The sequence below is a fragment of the Pseudorca crassidens genome, chromosome 7 (assembly GCF_039906515.1).
Source record: "Pseudorca crassidens isolate mPseCra1 chromosome 7, mPseCra1.hap1, whole genome shotgun sequence".
In the NCBI taxonomy this organism is placed as follows: domain Eukaryota; kingdom Metazoa; phylum Chordata; class Mammalia; order Artiodactyla; family Delphinidae; genus Pseudorca; species Pseudorca crassidens.
In genome coordinates this window covers 110,097,184-110,115,540 of record NC_090302.1, presented here as the reverse complement: position 1 = coordinate 110,115,540, position 18,357 = coordinate 110,097,184, and the positions used below count along the sequence as shown (strand labels likewise).

General features: G+C 41.8%; 1 protein-coding gene across 7 annotated transcripts in view; it reads left to right on the top strand.

Moving 5' to 3' along the window:
* Positions 1 to 18,357, top strand: part of GALNT7 (polypeptide N-acetylgalactosaminyltransferase 7) — a 117,250-nt gene that overhangs the window by 77,937 nt on the left and 20,956 nt on the right. For all 7 annotated transcript variants that reach the window (XR_010945208.1, XR_010945207.1, XR_010945209.1 and 4 more), the window contains 3 exons: positions 12,875 to 13,041; positions 17,140 to 17,270; positions 17,517 to 17,596. Coding sequence is in view for 4 of the 7 variants with exons in the window: in XM_067745363.1 (XP_067601464.1) it covers positions 12,875 to 13,041; positions 17,140 to 17,270; positions 17,517 to 17,596 (378 nt within the window). In the remaining 3 variants the exon portion in view is untranslated. The remainder of the gene's footprint in view (positions 1 to 12,874; positions 13,042 to 17,139; positions 17,271 to 17,516; positions 17,597 to 18,357) is intronic.

Sequence of the window (18,357 nt, the reverse complement as noted above, 5' to 3'; positions counted from 1 at the left end):
AAATGGCAGCAGTGAAACACAGGCACCTGCAGTCTAATTTGCAAATCTGTCCAATAGCCTACTATTGAATCAAAATGCAAATGGGTATAAATAGTAGTGTTTCTATAAAATGTGCCCCCTGCTGCTTAGAAAAGATGCAGTGGGGCAAAGCCGCCCACTGGGTGAATGCCGGGGGAAACGGGGAACTCCAGGTCTGGGAAGCCTTCATGGGATGGTTTTAGTTAGAGAAGAGGTACCAGGACGGACCTCTTGCCCAGGGGTTAGATGCTTGTGAAGCTTTCGAAGCTACCAAGTGATGTTCTGTTCACTTGTAGTTGTCTTAAGTAGCAATTTTATTCCTAAATATTCTGAAAGAGGGAAGTATATATATTGAACAGAAAACTTAGAAGAGGAAAATAAAAATCACCTCGCAGCCAGGCAGGAGTTTTTACACAGATGCGCCGTGCAGGGAGGGCCACATTCCTTCACCGGTCCCCTGCTTGCTGTGATGACCGAGCTACTGGCTCGGTGTTTGTGCCACACAAGGATTATTCAGCAGGACTGATCCCCGTGGACCAGCCAGAACAAAGGATTAGTAACCCTTTCCTCGTGCCTGGTGCTGCTTCCTTGATTCTTCTCACCGTGCAACACACCCCTGGTCCCCACTGCTCTGTCAGCTGCCACCCCACACAGATCAGATTCGTGTTGCCGTTTTCCTTTTTCCTTTCTTTTTGGGTCATCGTCTCCCTTGTGTGTGGCCCATCTGTACACCTATTAGAAACCCAGGGCCTCTGAGGAGAAAAGTTAACAAATTGATGAGTCACCTCACTTGTGATCTCACAGCTGTTCAGTCCTTGAGTTCCTTTGGCAGTGTTTAATGAGCTACAGTGTTTTCCAGAGTGGTGGTTTGAGACTTGCTGGCATCTGTCTGCCTTCTTCGGGGTGAGAATGAACATTCCCTGTCACTCACTTACCTTCACAATAACATCCCGTCTCTGAGCATAACCCTTTTGATAACTAACTTCAGCTTACTTCTGGCTATGCATTAAGTTCCGGAAAATTACAGTGAAGCAAAGATGGAAGAGAGAAGATAATTCAATTAATATAGGAAAAGAAGGATACTGCTTTAATGATTTCTAGAAACACTATTACCCACTTCCTCTTCCACAATATTTATTAAACATCACATATGTATCCATTATACCACGTGCTAAACCGGCAACATGTCTTTTTAATACCTTTATGAAGGTAAATCGCTAAACATACTGCATATATTCTTAGAGCCCCAGAAATTGCCTGTTCTGCTAACTGTTGTACATTATGTACTCTTTTCCACATCTGTATTCAGAGTTTTATAGTTCAGTCTTCAAAAAAATGATCTAGTGTATTTATATCCTCATTTTGCTGTAGGAACATTAGTATCAGTGTTTAAGACCTTCCATAAATAAATGTTCTTTGGCCTGTATTGATAACTCCTTTAATACCTAACAGTGCTCTGGTGGGGAAATTATTTGCTCAGTCCAGCCTAAAGTCACCATGCTGCCCTGTAAGTTTACATCTTTTTTTCCGTCATTACCAGGGTCAGAATCTGCCTTTGGAAATACGGGTCCTGCACATGGTCAAGGTGACTTCCTTGTTGAAATCAGAGCACATGGAGAAGGCATGTAATCACTCACTGAGGGATGAAACACGGAATAGGAGATGATTCAGTAAACATTTTTTTCCCACATCTTTATTGGAGTATAATTGCTTTACAATAGTGTGTTAGTTTCTGCTTTATAACAAAGTGAATCAGCTATACATATACATATATCCCCATATCCCCTCCCTCTTGAGCCTCCCTTCCACCCTCCCTATCCCACCCCTCTAGGTGGTCACAAAGCCCTGAGCTGATCTTCCTGGGCTATGCGGCTGCTTCCCACTAGCCATCTATTTTACGTTTGGTAGTGTATATATGTCAGTGCCACTCTCTCACTTCGTCCCAGCTTCCCCTTCCCCCTCCCCGTGTCCTCAAGTCCATTCTCTATGTCTATGTCTTAATTCCTGTCCTGCCCCTTGGTTCATCAGTACTGCTTTTTTAGATTCCATGTATATGTGTTAGCATATGGTATTTGTTTTTATCTTTCTGACTTACTTCACTCTGCATGACAGATTCTAGGTCCATCCACCTCACTACAAATACTCAGTAAACATTTTAAGGAATGTTTGCAAAGTGTGATCTCCAAATCAGTGTTGAACTTAAATTCCCAACTTGGTCTCCACGCAACTGTTACACTGACTTGTGTTTTGGTACAGTGCCGTTGGTCTCCACTGACAGCCTCCAGGAAGACAGCCCAGGGAGGCTCATCACTGCGTTTACCATAACGAGGCCCCCTGGAAAAAACATCCCAGCTGGTCTTCGCGCCAAGAATATTGCACTCTTTCCGAACAACCGGTTTGTTAAACACAGTCCTGACCAGGTTTCCCTGCTAGAAAATTCAAGCCAAATTGTGGCCCATCCATTCGAAGTATGGGGCGGGGGTGGGGTGCGAGGCCACCTTGCTGCCCAGCTCAGGGGGTGCCGCCTGAGTGTCTTCTCTGTGAAGGGTGTCCCAGGACTGTACACACAGGACCCCTTGGCCCTCACATATGCACTTTTAAAATCTTGTTTTTGCTTCCTCTTTTTTCTTCTTGTTCTTTCTTTATCCATCTTTTCCCCCTCCTGTTTTAGAGTTTTGTAATATTGTTGTATTCTGTGTGTCTTTGTAAGCTGCTTGAAGTCCTTTGTGGAATAAGGTGCAGCATAAATTAACGTCAGAAAGAGAAAAACAAATACTGTATGCCAACGCATATATATGGAATCTAAAAAAAACAATGGTACTGACGAACCTAGTTGCAGGGCAGGAATAAAGAGGTAGACATAGAGAATGGACTTGATGACATGGGGTGGGAGGGTGAAGCTGGGGCGAAGTAAGAGTAGCATCGACATATATACACTACCGAATGTAAAATAGATGGCTAGTGGGAAGCAGCCGCATAGCACAGGGAGACCAGCTCGGGGCTTTCTGACCCCTAGAGGGGTGGGATAGGGAGGGTGGGAGGGGAGCTCAAGAGGGAGGGGATATGAGGACATGTGTATGTATATGGCTGATTCACTTTGTTGTGCAACAGAAACTAACAGGGTATTGTGAAGCAATTATACTCCAATATGAAGTTCTATTAAAAAATAAAATAAAATAAAAATAAGTTACAGATGCAAACCTGTATGGGTTCATGCCCCTGGCGTCGTTTACATCCATGCCACAGCACCCAGACCCTTATTCCTGGTAGCGGTGGTCGTCTCAGCTTAGATATATTGGTGTCTAAGCTGGTGTTTCTGTAAAATCAGAATATGGCGTGAAAGCGCGTGTGTGACATGAGAGTCCAATATAGCTGGAAGCATTCGGCTTCCACTGTGAAATATTCTTTTTCTTTTCCCAGGGAGTTTTGGAGAAATGTACAAGAACATATGTCCAGTACTAGGATTCCCTGCCAGATTTTTTCCCTAAATTGTGGTTTGACATTTCAGATCATTAAGTGGACACATCTGTCCGAATTTGTTTTCCTTTTCAAAAAAAAAAGATCATTTGAAGACAGCTACCCAGCAACAGAGTCAGCATTCTTAGTTTGCCCTGATGCAGTTGGCATTCTCAGCCCTGGGATCAGGCACAAATCACTCTGCAGAGCTGAGTGCAGCCGTCTGTTCATGGCTGTATATCCCCTGGGTGTTGAGCAAAAATAAGGAATTCATTTTCCTGTTTGTTTGGGTTTTTTTTTTTTTTTGGTACGCGGGCCTCTCACTGTTGTGGCCTCTCCCGTTGCGGAGCACAGGCTCCGGACGTGCAGGCTCAGCGGCCATGGCTCACGGGCCCAGCCGCTCCGCGGCACGTGGGATCTTCCCGGACCGGGGCACGAACCCGTGTCCCCTGCATCGGCAGGCGGACTCTCAACCACTGCGCCACCAGGGAAACCCTCCTGTTTGTTTTTAAGTATATATTGGTGAGTAATTCTTGGTAAATCTGTGGTTTAGGGGAAAGAATCTTAAAGGCTTCGTTTCTAAATCTTGCCTCTGTCACTAGCTGTGACTTTGAGCAAATCAGGTGGTCTAGCGGGGCCTCCCGCAGGACTATTCAGGTATGATCGTGTATGTACCGTACAAGCTAGTAGAACTTCATTTCTTCAGCCCGGGATGAAATGGGATCACAGTAACTAATACGAAAAATACCACTTATTTGGCTCAAACATTATCCGCTGTGCTAGAATTTGAGGTCCCTCAAATTCTTCCCAGCCAGCTCTGGAGTCAGCTGTTGAATTCCCTGGGAACGAATCTTCCCGGACTCCTTCATGCAGGGGGCTTCCTGTTGCTGCCTACCAGCCAGTGCTCCCCAAACCCTTGGCCCGAGGTCCCTGGTGCCACTCTCATCCCCACCACAGGGACAGAGTCTCCCCGTGGAGCCACTCTGGCACCTGCCATCTGTGAAGTACCCATCTTCGTGGAGAGCATGCCCTTCACACTTGCTTGGCTTGTCAGGACACTAAATAAGCCAGAGCATCGGTGGGGCGGCAGAGATGGAGCTGTTCTCGAAGCCGTCGTCCAAGGCTCCCGCCCCAGGGTTTTTGTACACGGTGCACGGTTGCTGCAGAGGCCAACAACCATGTAACCTTAACCTTAGGAAGCCGCTGGCTGTTTGGAGCTGTGAATTCCAACTGTGCTGTGACTGTCTGATGGTCACTGACAGCTGAGCTGTCATGGGTAAGGACGGGACGGCTGTCCCCCACTACTTGTGGGGATGCCAGGAAACTGCCTACCCGAGGAGGCTAGGGGAAAATGGAAATAGGACAGATACAAGCTTTTCAGAGAGCCCGGGGCCACAGGAGGCCACCAGCGATCTGGGCAGATAACGGTCCTGCTGCTTGTTCTGTGAATTACGCAAAGCAGTGGTTTTTGTAGCTTCCTGCCTTAGGAATCAGCCTTGATGAGCTAGAGAATTTCTGGTCCAAGTCATTCTGCTCTGCTAAGAATTTCCCCTTCTTCTCCAACACATTGGTCACTTGGACATGAAATAAACCTGAGCCCCTCACGTCTCTGCCCCGGAAGATGAAGTTGAGATGCAGCTACCCGGTTGGAACCAGGGCACTTGCTTAAAAGCTTGCACACGTGGCCAGCATGTGGTTTTTAGTTTAGATTGAGCTGATTGGGAGTGTGGACCTGATGGAGATTACAGGCGTGATGAGCTAAAGCCACCCATTGTCCCTGCCTTCATACCGTTCTGGTTTCTTGCCTCCCAACTGTGGCACCATATGGAGCATGCCAGAGGAAGCATGGCAGACACTGTGCTTCCTCAGTTACTGAGTTTCATCCTGAAAAACTTTTGCATAACCAACCATTAATCCTGTGTTCATTGATTTTGACTTTCAACCCCAATGGAGCACAAGTTAGAGATTTATTATTCTCCTTTTCATTAATATCTAATTCATTAATGAAGAAAATGTGTGGTATTCTATGATATAGTACAACATTGTGAAGAGTATTCCTAGAAAAATTTTTGAAATCAAATCAACCAATATGTATGGAATATTAACATAATATATGAAAACACTGTTCCAGCTATGAGCAGAACTTGTGGTGATGAGCTGACATTTTCATCTTGGAGGAAGAATGGGTTCTGTTAGTACAGACTTAATTTTGACCTTCAAGGGAAGACTGACTGATAAGAAGGATTGATAAGAACATTGGGGAAAAATAACTAGACCATCCTAGAGTTTCTAATAATCAAGGAAAGGGATACAAGCTCTTCAAGGCATAGAGGTAGAGTTTTGAGAAAATGATTAAATAATAATAATAATTTTTCCTGCTTCAATTTTATGTGCCCAGTCAAAAGAAAGAATATATTATCAAGAAGGGAATAGTCTACCTGGGGGTGAGAACAGGGGACCCAAAGAAGAGACGTGGTCATTGTACCCACAGCTATCCATGGGAGAGGTGGCCTGAGTCTGAATTTAGTCTGTTCAGCAATCCCTATTGTGGAAGAGCATGCATGGAGATTTCAAACCCAGCAAGATGGGGCTTCCCTGGTGGCGCAGTGGTTGAGAGTCCGCCTGCCGATGCAGGGGACACGGGTTCGAGCCCTGGTCTGGGAGGATCCCACGTGCTGCGGAGCAACTGGGCCCGTGAGCCACAACTACTGAGCCTGCGCGTCTGGAGCCTGTGCTCCGCAACAGGAGAGGCCGAGACAGTGAGAGGCCCGCGCACCGCGATGAAGAGGGGCCCCCGCTCGCCGCAACTAGAGAAAGCCCTCGCATAGAAACGAAGACCCAACACAGCCAAAAATAAATAAATAAATTTTTAAAAAAACAACAAAAAAACCCCAGCAAGATGATCAGATCTCAGGCTTGCCAAGCAACCTTCCGACTGTAACCAGTTTTTCATAGTCTGCTGAATTAAATATTATTTATTGATAAAGCTTAAATACATAAAGGCTTTATATCAAACTAAAGAAGTTAAAAAAACCTAGCTGGGACACAGAAAATGGAAGGAAATTGTTAATAGGCATGGCATTTTCGGTTATGAAATCTATTTTTGACTTTTTAAGTTATAGAAAAGTCACTATGAAAATTCGTCATTCCTGTCTTCTGATACAAGCACCTGACACCACATAGGTGCCATGGAAATATTATGTAAAAATTACTTTTAAGAAAAACTCTGCAGGATAAACAAGGTCCCACTGTATAGCACAGGGAACCATAGTCAATATCCTGTGATAAACCGTAATGGAAAAGAATATGAAAAAGAATGTGTATATATATGTATAACTGAATCACTTTGCTGTACACCTGAAACTAACACAGCATTGTGAATCAGCTATAAGTATGTGCGGCCAGAGAGTTCTGCAATAACTAGCACGGAGCGCGATGCCCTTGGTGCCGAGGGTCTTTAAGCTTTCTTGGAAAATGAAGCGCCAGAAAGGAGAAACTACTCAGAAGTCTGTAACAGAACCCATCCATTGCAAGGTGGCATCATGTTTCCGTTGGCCCTCCTTCTTGGAGCTTATTACAGATTTTATGCCAGTAAAGTGAGAGAAATGCTGCAGAATGGAGGTCTGACCTCAACACAGGGTGCTTCTCTCAGGACTGAGTCTTCTGGTCCAGGCTCTGCAGTGTCATCGGCACTTGCTTGCGCGCTCTCCCAGCGCAAATGCCCGCCTGCAGTGCACGTCCCCCTCCGGCTGCTCCCGTGCCCGGGGGGCGACAGGAGGGTGGCGCCTTCGAGGTGTTGGCAGCAGTTTGGCCAGTACCCGCCATCCCTGCCACCCACTCCTGGCTCCCAGGTGTACTGACCTTGCTCACCTGCTGCACCCCAGCCTGTGGGCCCCTCCCCACGCCTGCCCCGCTGTGGGCGCTCATCTCCCCTCCGGCTCTCATGGGCATCCTCTGAGCCCGCGGGCCAGGCTCCGGCTTAAGCCGTCCACCCCGTCGCTTCCCTGCACGTCGCCTTACTCCTTACGTGGTGGCTCCTGGCAGCCCTGGTTCTTAACTCTGTTGCTGACAGCAGGTGGAAAACGTCTACGCTCTCTGGCTCCATCGAGAGCCAAGGACACTGCACAGAAGAGGTGGGAAGGGACTGCTTAGCTCCCCCTGCCCGCATACCCACATCATCTCTACCCCATGCTGCAGCCTCCCCAATGGGCCTCTCCCCTAAGGTTCAGAAAGGGAGGCCAGGCTTGAGCCCCTCCTTCCATCTGCTTTTATTCTGGTCTATCAACTATCTGCTCTGTTTTGGTCTTCCTCCAGATTTTCCCCCTCTCCTGCTAGAAGAGCCTCTGTCTCCACCTGCCGTATGGACTGACTGATTCTTGACAGTACCTCAAAATAGTTGGACCGTAGGGTGGAGAGTGGACATTACGCAGAGGAGAAAACACATCTAGAGGCATTTCAAAAATACCCTTAGAGCAATTCAATAATATTTATCGAGCAACTGCCCTGTGTTAGATGGTGGTGAGCAAAGCAGATGAAGTTCCTGTCCTTAATGGGCTTACAGTCTTGAGCCTTTTGTAGGAAGCATTCCAGGCAAGGGCGAGTGTAGAGATTTATGCATAAGGATGATCATTGTCACAGTGTGGAGCCAACGGAAATGTCCATAAGGAAAAGGTCACATGAATTATGGAACAGCCAGGAGTTCCCTGGTGGCCTAGTGGTTAGGATTCTGGGCTTTCACTGCCAAGGCCCCGGTTCAGCCCCTGGTTGGGGGACTGAGATCCCGCAAGCCACGTGGTACAGCCAAAAACATTTATTAATTTAAAAAAATGATGGAACAGCCATACTTCGCAATGTTGTGCAATAGTTACAAAGAATTAGATAACAGGATAAAGCTATACATACTCACATGAAAGAAGAATCTATACATACTCATCTGAATATATCTAGACATATCTAGACATACATTTATATGTCTGCATGAGCATAAAATGTCTAAACACAACAACTAGTGACAATGATTTCCTCTAGGAGGTGAGATTTGTTGGGGAGAGGGAAGGGGGCAGCTTTTACCTTTACTTTATATGCTTCTATATTGTTTGGATTTTATACAACAAAGTGTGTATTGCTTTTGTAATTTTTTTCAATTTAAAAAAAATTTTTATACAAATTTTAAAGGTAACTTCATCTGTGGTAATTACAAAATATTGGCTATATTCCCCATGTTGTACAATACATCCTTGAGCCTATTTATCTTATACCCAACAATTTGTACCTCCCTGCCCCCAATATTGCCCCTCACCCGCACTGGTACCCACTAGTTTGTTCTCTATGAGTGTTCTTCTTTGTGTTATATACACATAGTTTGTTGTATTTTGTGGATTCCACATATAAGTCATATCATATGGTATTTGTCTTTCTCTGACTTATTTCACTTAGCATAATGCTTTCCAAGTCCATCCATGTTGCTGCAAATTTCATTCTTTTTTATGGCTCAGTAGTATTCCATTGTATGTATGTATGTGTATGGTATATGTGTGTGTGTGTGTGTGTGTGTATATATATATATATATACATATATATATATATACATATATATATATATATATATACTGCTTCTTCTTTAATCATTCACCTGTTGATGGACACTTAGGTTTCTTCCATATGTTGGCAACTGTAAGTAATGCTGCTATGAACTTAGGAGTGCATGTATCTTTTCAAATTAGTGTTTTTGGTTTTTTCAGATATATACCCAGGAGTGGAATTGCTGGGTTGTATGGTAGTTCTGTTTTCAGGTTTTTGAGAATCTCCATACAGTTTTCCACAGTGGCTGCACCAATTTACATTCCCACCGACAGGGTACAGGGGTTCCCTTTTGTCCACATCCTCGCCAACATTTGTTATTTATGTTCTTTTTGATGATAGCCATCCTGACAGGTGTGAGGTGACATCATGGTTTTGATTTGCATTTCCCTCATGATTAGTGATGTTGAGCATCTTTTCATGTGCCTGTTGGCCATCTGCATTTCCTCTTTGGAAGAATCTCTATTCAGTTCTTCTGCCCATTTTTGAATTGGGTTGTTTGTTTTTCTTGATGTTGAGTTATATGAACTGTTTATATATGTTGGATATTAACCCCTTATCAGTCATATCATTTGCAAATATTTTCTCTCGTTCAGTAGGTTGTCTTTTCATGTTGTCAATGGTTTCCTTTGCTGTGCAAAAGCTTTTAAGTTTAATTAGGTCTCATTTGTTTATTTTTGCTTTTATTTCCCTTACTTTAAGAGATGGACTCAAAAAAAATATTGCTTTTGTTTGGTAATTTTTAAGACAAAGAAAATAGGAAAAATATATACCAAGAGTTGTAGTTACTGGCACATAACCTAGTTTACATCTTTGGAGTTATTTCCAAACCGTACAGAGGTGAGGGAAGATGGAGAAATTGGGAACACACTCTCTTCCAGCTCTTGTCGCCTTGTCCTGTAGGAATGCAAGGTAGCACGTCCAGACCTTCCGATGGACGGTCTGCCCAAGCATCCCTGGGACAGGAAGGTGTCCGCTGTGGGCCCCCTCTCGTCTTCACTTTCCTCCTTCCTCCTCTCCTTCATTCCCTCTGTTTCCAACAGTCCTCATCTGGCTCATTTCTCCAAGCTGTCATCTTTTGCCTTAGAAATCAGCAAGTTCCAAATCTCCTTCCATGACTTAAATATCTTCACCAATTCTGGTGTCTGTTGTAAACCAAAATCTGTGTCTTTCCCATCCAGTTCTGCTTCTTTAGGCCCAGTGGTTAGACTCAGGGAAGAAAATTATTGCCTGAATCTCCATCAGAGCGTTTGCTTGTTTTTGCAGTTTCCGGGAGGGAGATCATTTGTCCCTACCCTTCCAAAATTAGACATACCTGCCCAGGTTAGTTTCTCTCCAGAAACACTCATCACATCTTCTTTCAAAATCTGCATCCCTCCACTACTGTATTTTTCAACTTGGTACTCTGAAAGAGCACGTGGCCCCTCCCAACCTTGAAAAGCCCTCTTTGTTGCCGAAGGCTACCATGCCCCCACCCCCTTCCCCATTCCTGGGGTATCTCCAGGCCACAAAGGGCAGGGAAGAGGGGGAGGGGAGAGAGCTCCCATCACATAATAATAAGCTCGATGAGTGCCTTGTATTGACATTATATTCAATTATATTCAATGTCAGTATCAGTTCTTAGACCTTAGACCTTAGATCAATTCTTAGCCATTCATAGATAGGTATAGCTAGTGTTTTTTCTTTTTCTTTCATTTTACTTTTAACAAGATTTCTTATAAACCCAAGATAGCCTAGGTTTATGTCCTGGCTTCCTTACTCTCTAGCTGAGTGATCTTAGGCAGTCATTTATCCCTGACCTCAGTCCCCTCATCTGTAAAATGGGAACATTAATAGTACTAACCTCATTGTGATGTTGGGAGGTTAGATAAGTTAATAAAAGTAAAGCACAGAGAATAGTGCCTGACACATAATAAGTATGCTGGTATTTGTAATTATACTGCAAATGCCCTTTTGTAACTTTTCCTCTTCAGTTTTTTTCATATTTTAATTCTACCTTCCAAAGGTATAGATCTTCCGTCTATTCATTTTTTATCTGAATCACATGCACACAATTCATTGTGTGCTATTATCTTTTCCTCCTCACTTCTTTGGTGTCAGTACTTTTTAAATCATCCTTCTGGTCTCACTCTCACCTCATGGCTCCCGGACGCCTTCCTGCCCACCTGTCTTGAGGTTGAATTAGGGCCACCTGTCAAAGCACCATGGTTTCCCCACTGTCACACGCAGAGAAAGTGCAGACATTTGCTCTGTGTCTCGCGGTGGGCTTCATAAGGGCAGAGACTGTGTCTGCTCCTTGATGCTGAGCTAGTGCCTAGCTCAGAACGTAGCAGGTACTTACTACTCCTTTAACAAGAAAATGCAGATGTAAGAAATAAGATTTGATGGATTCCAGACTCAGTCTGTATTTCTATAAAAGCAACCTCTAAGAACACAGACAATTGAGAACTACGTTGAAATGGAAATAAATACCCAGAGAAAACATTGTTTGCATCTCTGTTGGGCCAGGTCCTATTTTAGATAATGGTGGTATAGGTTATCAAGCTGATAATGTTAATTGCTGCTTTAATGGTTTTAAATTTAATCTTGGGAACAAGCTTTTTTACTCCTCCATGAAAAGCTTTGGGATTAAAAAAAAAATCTTTCTTTTCCACTTACCAAGGAGAAGGTAATAGGCACCAGATGCTAGTTCTGAAAGCTAACTCCTGCAGAAAGAACACGGGTCTCAGATTGTTCTCATTCGTCTGCCGTGTTCTTACTGTCTTGTTCTTCTCCCATAACCAAACAGAAAAAAGTGGGTGTGTGTGTGTACATACACACATATATGTGTATACACATATGCTTGTATATGTATAATATACACACAACTGTACCTCGTTATCCACCGGGAGATAGGTTCCAGGACCCCTTCGGATACCAAAATCCATCCGTGGATACTCAAGTCCCTTATATAAAATGGCATGGTATTTACATATAACCTATACACACCACCCTCCTGTATACTTTCAATCAATTATTTGTAATACCTAATACAAGGTAGGCACTATGTAAATAGTTGCCATGGAAAATTCAAATTTTGCTTTTTGGAACTTTCGGGAATTTTTTTCCAATATTTTTGATCCACAGTTGGTTGAATCTTAAGATGCAGAACCAGCAGATATGGAGGGCCGACCGTGTAGGGGGGCAGGGGGGTTCTTTCCAACTAGAAAAAGGTTTCTGGCAACTTTATCCCTGCTACAGTTATTTGAAGTAATTTTGCGTAAAACACTTAAAGACCCTTCTTTAGTCAATCTGATAACTCTAAACACTATTAGAACTTTGTTTATTCATCCAACAGTTAATTTTGGAATGTCTCTCGTATGCTGCACTTCAGCCCATTTCATGTTTTTCTGAATGTTTTAGCCATATTAGAACAGGACAGCTTTCAAACACAGTTATACAGTGGTTTATTCACAGCAAGTAAAATAAATCCCTTGCACCAGAAGCTCAAGTTTTAAAGCAGAAAATAAACTGAGGTTGAAGTCATGGAAAACAAACCTTAATACCATCCCCAGCTGAGAAGCATAAATTCACAAATTAGTTCTCTTTGTCACAATAAGTGCCGGTTGGTGAAGAAGTAGCTTGAATATGAGTAACTTCATCTCATACCAGCTTCTCTCTTCTACCTTGGGTTTCTGTTAAAATATAAGATGTATTTCATTCACTTACCTTAGTTAAGTCCATAATATTTAATCCAATCGGAAGACGTAGTCATAGTAAGTTTGGAACCAAACATTGCAGATTACCTCTGAATAAATATGATGAAATGTTCCTTTTGTAGATGCAAGTATTGGCATTATGATGAAAACCTGCTCACGGCCAGCATTGTCATCGTCTTCCATAACGAAGGGTGGTCCACCCTCATGAGAACAGTTCACAGCGTAATTAAAAGGACTCCAAGGAAATACTTAGCAGAAATCGTGTTAATTGACGATTTCAGTAACAAAGGTAATGGCTATGGAATCGGCATTTTGTCTATAAAATAATTATAAGCAATTGCAAAAAGGTGATCTCAAAATAGTCTTCAGAAATTAATAATTAACATCTATTATCAACAAGTTGGCACTATGCTAAGCATTGTATGTGAATTATTTTGTTTAGTTCTGACAGTAAGCCTTGTGATACATATCGTTCATCCTCATTTTGCACTTGAGGCTCAGAGATGTTAAGTAACTTGCCAGCAGTGACAGAGATAGTAATTAACAGCTGCATCCAAATCTATAGGCTCGTAAGTCTGTGTATTTAACCGCGGTCTTATACTATACCAATTCTTTGGGCATTGGGTTTTATAAAAATTTAATCGTAGAGGTAATTTATTGAATGACTGAAAAAATGCAATGGCAGGTATATTGCAGTGCCACCCAAAGCTCCGTCCACATCTATATACTGAAACCTATATACCTGTTTAATAGCTTGTATTTTGCATTTCAGTGTATTTTGAATTTGACCAGAAACCATGGACTATTTTTATTTATAAAAGAAAGTAGCTACTAAAGCTTATTTTGTTCTAGATTTGATTTAAGATAATTGAATAGAAGGAAATTGTGTTTTATTTTTTTACTCTCTTTATGGAGCAAGCTCTAACACGTTTAGGGAGACATCGGTTAGTCTTGGTTCAACTTGGCTAGAGAGAGATGGAGCAGTGATTTTCCAGATAAGTGGGGTTTTTTAAGTTAAAATATTTTTCTTCAAATAGATCCATTATTGTAAGCTGAATATATCTCCTTAATGATGTAAATATCAAAAGATAGATAATGCTATAGCTCAGAGCCCAAAGCAGCATGTAATTATGCTGCTAAAACCCTGGGCAGTTATTTATTCTTCTTTGCTTGTCATAAAACTGAGTTGAAACCTTTGAAAACTGACCAAAGAGCACAGACAAGTCAATGACAACAGGATATCTGCTTTTTGGCAAATGAGTTTTGCAGAGAGGTTTTGTGTATAAGTAGTGATGCCACTGGATATAATGTTAGAAAAGAAGTCAGAACATAGGCAGCATGAAAATACCATTCAAAATGGCTTTACAAAAGCTTCCTCCAAAACTTAATTTAGAACTCTTGCAGTCTGGATAAACCTCTGCTGTTTTTGCAAGGACACAAGCAGAATCTTGATCTTGTATACATATATTAGCATGGAGAGAAACAGAAATATGACCTACCACTTTCTTCAACTAATCATTTTTAATTACAGCAGGGAATGTATAACTTTAGATTTTCAGTCATCAAATGCCTTTAGCTTAGACATCTTGGTTGCAATTTTCTACAACGGGATCATTTTCACTAAGAATACTATTCCTGTCTCAAATAAATATTTGAAAATATGTTTTTAAGTGATATTGTTGGTGCCAACAATGTTTTAGATTTAGCAAAACTTAAGTCTACAAAAACAGCTTGGAGAAATCCCATGTCTATGATTGTACTGATTTTAAGAACCACTATGTTATTAATACAAGTTAAAAAGCTCAGAATAGTCTTTAAAAAAAAAAAAAAGTGAAGATACACCAAAAGGTGTTTCCCATTCTAAAATCTTGCTTTCTTGCTTGGCCCGAGGAAAGAACAAAATTGGGGGCTTAAGTGTTTTGTCCAGTTTAATTTTTTTGTGATCAGTGCTTCTGTTGTTACAAATCTCTAACAGCCTCTTGTAACACATTTTAAAAGCAATTACATATAGGGTCTGCTTAGCTTAACAGCGTCGGGAGGGTCGTTGATTGGGGCTGCCCTTGGACAGAAGTACAGAAGGTCTTTAATTACTCTTCCCAATTTCAAAACACCGTTGAATATCTGTCAGTCCTATCCTCAGTAAAACTATACAGCATTTGGTAAATCTGCCTTAGGTGAAAACTTGGATTGTTTTCTTTCCCCAATATATTCAGTAATTAAAACTCTGAGTTATAATTTTTCTTTTAAAGACAAAATACTTAACTAATTTATATAAAACCTCACAAAAGAGCTGGCTGCTCAGAACCCTCGGGTTTCTGGAAGTTACAGTGTCCTCAAAACGTAGGGGTCTGGGGCCTTTGAACAGAGAACACTCCTCTCCACCTGTGCACTGGGCAAAGGGCTACACGGATAACGTGTCCTCCTCGCAGCACTCAGGGAAGGAAGCTGCGGGAGCACATCATTTCCGCCTGCTTCTCATTGGCCACAGCAAGTCAGGTGGCCCAGCGTGCAGTCCGGGCTGGGGCTGGGGAGGATTGATCATCCCCCAGCAGGGGCCGTGTTCCTTCGGGGCACTGATCTGCCCACTGTAGTGAGACCCAAGGGCAGCGAAGGTCATCTTAACTAGAATCTAAATTTAAAGAGCACACCATCAACTCATTTCTGGCCGTAACAATTTATTTTACATATATTTAGATCACATATCCGAAAAAGTACCTAATGCAAGTCAGAAGGGGCTTTAGAAAAAAAAAAAAACTTAGGACTGTACAGAACTAAAAAAAAATAGGAAGGTAAGAGCTTTTCTTAAAAAAAAACAACAGCAACAAAAAAAAACTTATATTGAAAGGAAAATTACCAAGACTTTCTGGGGAAACATTGTAATTCAGCATGAGAATTTTATTTATAATTCTCATTAAAACTGGACACCAAAGTAGAGAATGGAAAATTTTTTCTTCTCAATTTTGAATACCCATGTGTGAATATCTTGCTAATTATAAGCTCCTTAAAAACGAATAAAGTATTAAATGTACAGCCTGATTTGCCCATTTAACCACGGGCTCATCACTAAATGCAGCTGTTTTGGGGGTTGTTTTTGTATTCATGGGCCAAAATTTTAAACAACTTAAAAATAATTTTTGTGTCTTCAAGAAACATCTTTTAAGGATCCAGGAATTAGTTGTGGCTGTGATGAGTCAGTTTCATTGGCTCATAGTAATACAAACAAAAACTGTTCTCTTGCAACTAGGAAGCCAAGATGGAAAGTTTGGCAAATGTATCTTGTTTTTATAACACAAAAATTTCTCTACCAAACTGCAAACATATATGTGTGTGTGTGTGTGTGTACATATAATACAGGCATATGTGTGGAAATGATATATGTATTTATTATATTAATATGTAAAGATTTATTTATAAATATATACATACACACACATATATATACAGACACTTGATGCTTAAAATACAGAGAAAATGGGATCTTTTATTGTTACTTGCCAACTGGATGGGAACTATATTCATCACCACACCAAGACTACTCCCTTCAACACTGATTGTAGTAGAAAGATGGCTCAGAAACAAATATTAACCTGTACCCTGTGTGGATCCCAAAGGCCATGTCATGTTATTTATAGGCAGTACATCTTCAGAAATCCTGAACCACTGCTTCTTCCAAAAGCAAAAATACTATTGTGCCTGAAAGCTTCTAGATATGATATTAACATTTGATTTTTTTCAGTTTTCATGTCAGTTGGCATAGTCATCGTTTATTTAATGTTTAGAGAGAGGTTTGATAATTCTCAGGCTAGCTAGTTCTCCGTAGGTATATTAAGCTCAAATTTTAACTCGAGTAATACACTTCACCTTACCTCCCTATGCATTTAACATTCAGTATGGTCTGTGTAAAATTACTGAGTACTCAAAGGACCTGTTTGCCTATCCTCATTTCTTGAGAAAAATAATAGTTTAAGTGGGGACTTCCCTGGTGGCGCAGTGGTTAAGAATCCGCCTGCCAATGCAGGAGACATGGGTTCAAGCCCTGGTCCAGGAAGATCCCACATGCCGCGGAGCAACTAAGCCCGTGCACCACAACTACTGAACCTGCACTCCAGAGCCCACGAACCACAACTGCTGAGCATGTGCGCCACAACTACTGAAGCCCTCGCGCCTATAGCCCGTGCTCCGCAACAAGAGAAGCCACCGCAATTAGAAGCCCGCGCACCACAATGAAGAGTAGCCCCCGCTCAACACAGCTAGAGAAAGCCCGTGCACAGCAATGAAGACCCAACACAGCCAAAAATAAATTAATTAGTTAATTTTTAAAAATAGCTTAAGTGGTTTATTAGCCATAACTATAATTTATAATGTTGACTGAATTTTTTATTCATAGAACACTTAAAAGAAAAACTGGATGACTATATTAAGCTGTGGAATGGCCTAGTCAAGGTATTTCGAAATGAGAGAAGAGAAGGTTTAATTCAGGCACGAAGTATCGGTGCCCAGAAGGCTAAACTTGGACAGGTGGGACACATTTGATATCTATTATGTCAACATTTTGGATTTGGTAACTAAAAGATCATCTACATTTTTAAGTACCCATTTAATTTTTAATTTTTTAAAATTGAAAATGCTACCTTAAACACATAACTTAAATATCAAAATTGACTCTAATGCCAGTTTATATTAGCATCTAATTTTAAATTGTACGTGATATACGTCGTGCTGTATATGAGTTTTCTTTCACCCTGCCTCTTTTTTTTTTTCCAGGTTTTGATATACCTCGATGCCCACTGTGAGGTGGCAGTTAACTGGTATGCACCACTCGTAGCTCCCATATCAAAGGACAGGTAACATTGCCTTGCTTCTTTTCTTTCCTGGTTGAAAAGTAAACCTCATCCTAGGACAAATAATGTTCCCATTCTTCTGATTCCAGTTCCATTCAGTGCATCAAGTTGTATGTTGAGTTTTCTTTTTTAGCTAGTTGTTTCCCTGGGTGGATCTAGGTGGCTACTTGGGGCTGATTCACATGCGGGCAGTTAGACATTTGGGATGAGCCTAGGGCATCTCACTCGGAATCATCTTCCTCTGGCTACAAAAGCTTTGCTCTAAGAGCAATATTAATTGTTCCCGCACACTGTGGTAACATTCTAAAGGCTTGAAGCAGCATGCTTTGGAATTCTGCCTATGGGTGGTTTTATGCCCTTTGAAGTGATTATTTTACACAGTAAGGGCCAGCTCTTACCTGTGGCAAGGCCTTGGGTTCCCATAGGACCTTTCAAGTTTAGAAGTAGACAGCTATCCTGTGGAAATGTGGTAATCACCAATTTACAGAAGGTCTGAAACAGTAGATGGGCAGCAGCAGTTTTTGAGTTCCCAAAGCCTTCCTTGCTTTTAGTCCAGAATCCTGACTATTTCAGAATCTAGAAGAAATAAGACATGTCCCTGTGGCAATGGCCTGAGACAGAGGGAGAACTTTTGGAGGATTTTATCATCAGAGCATCTATCAGACACGATTTTCACGTGCTGTCTGATTTAATCCTCACAGCAGCCCTGCAAGATAGATGTTACTACCTCCTTTGTACTAAAGAGGTTGCTGAGGCTAACAGAA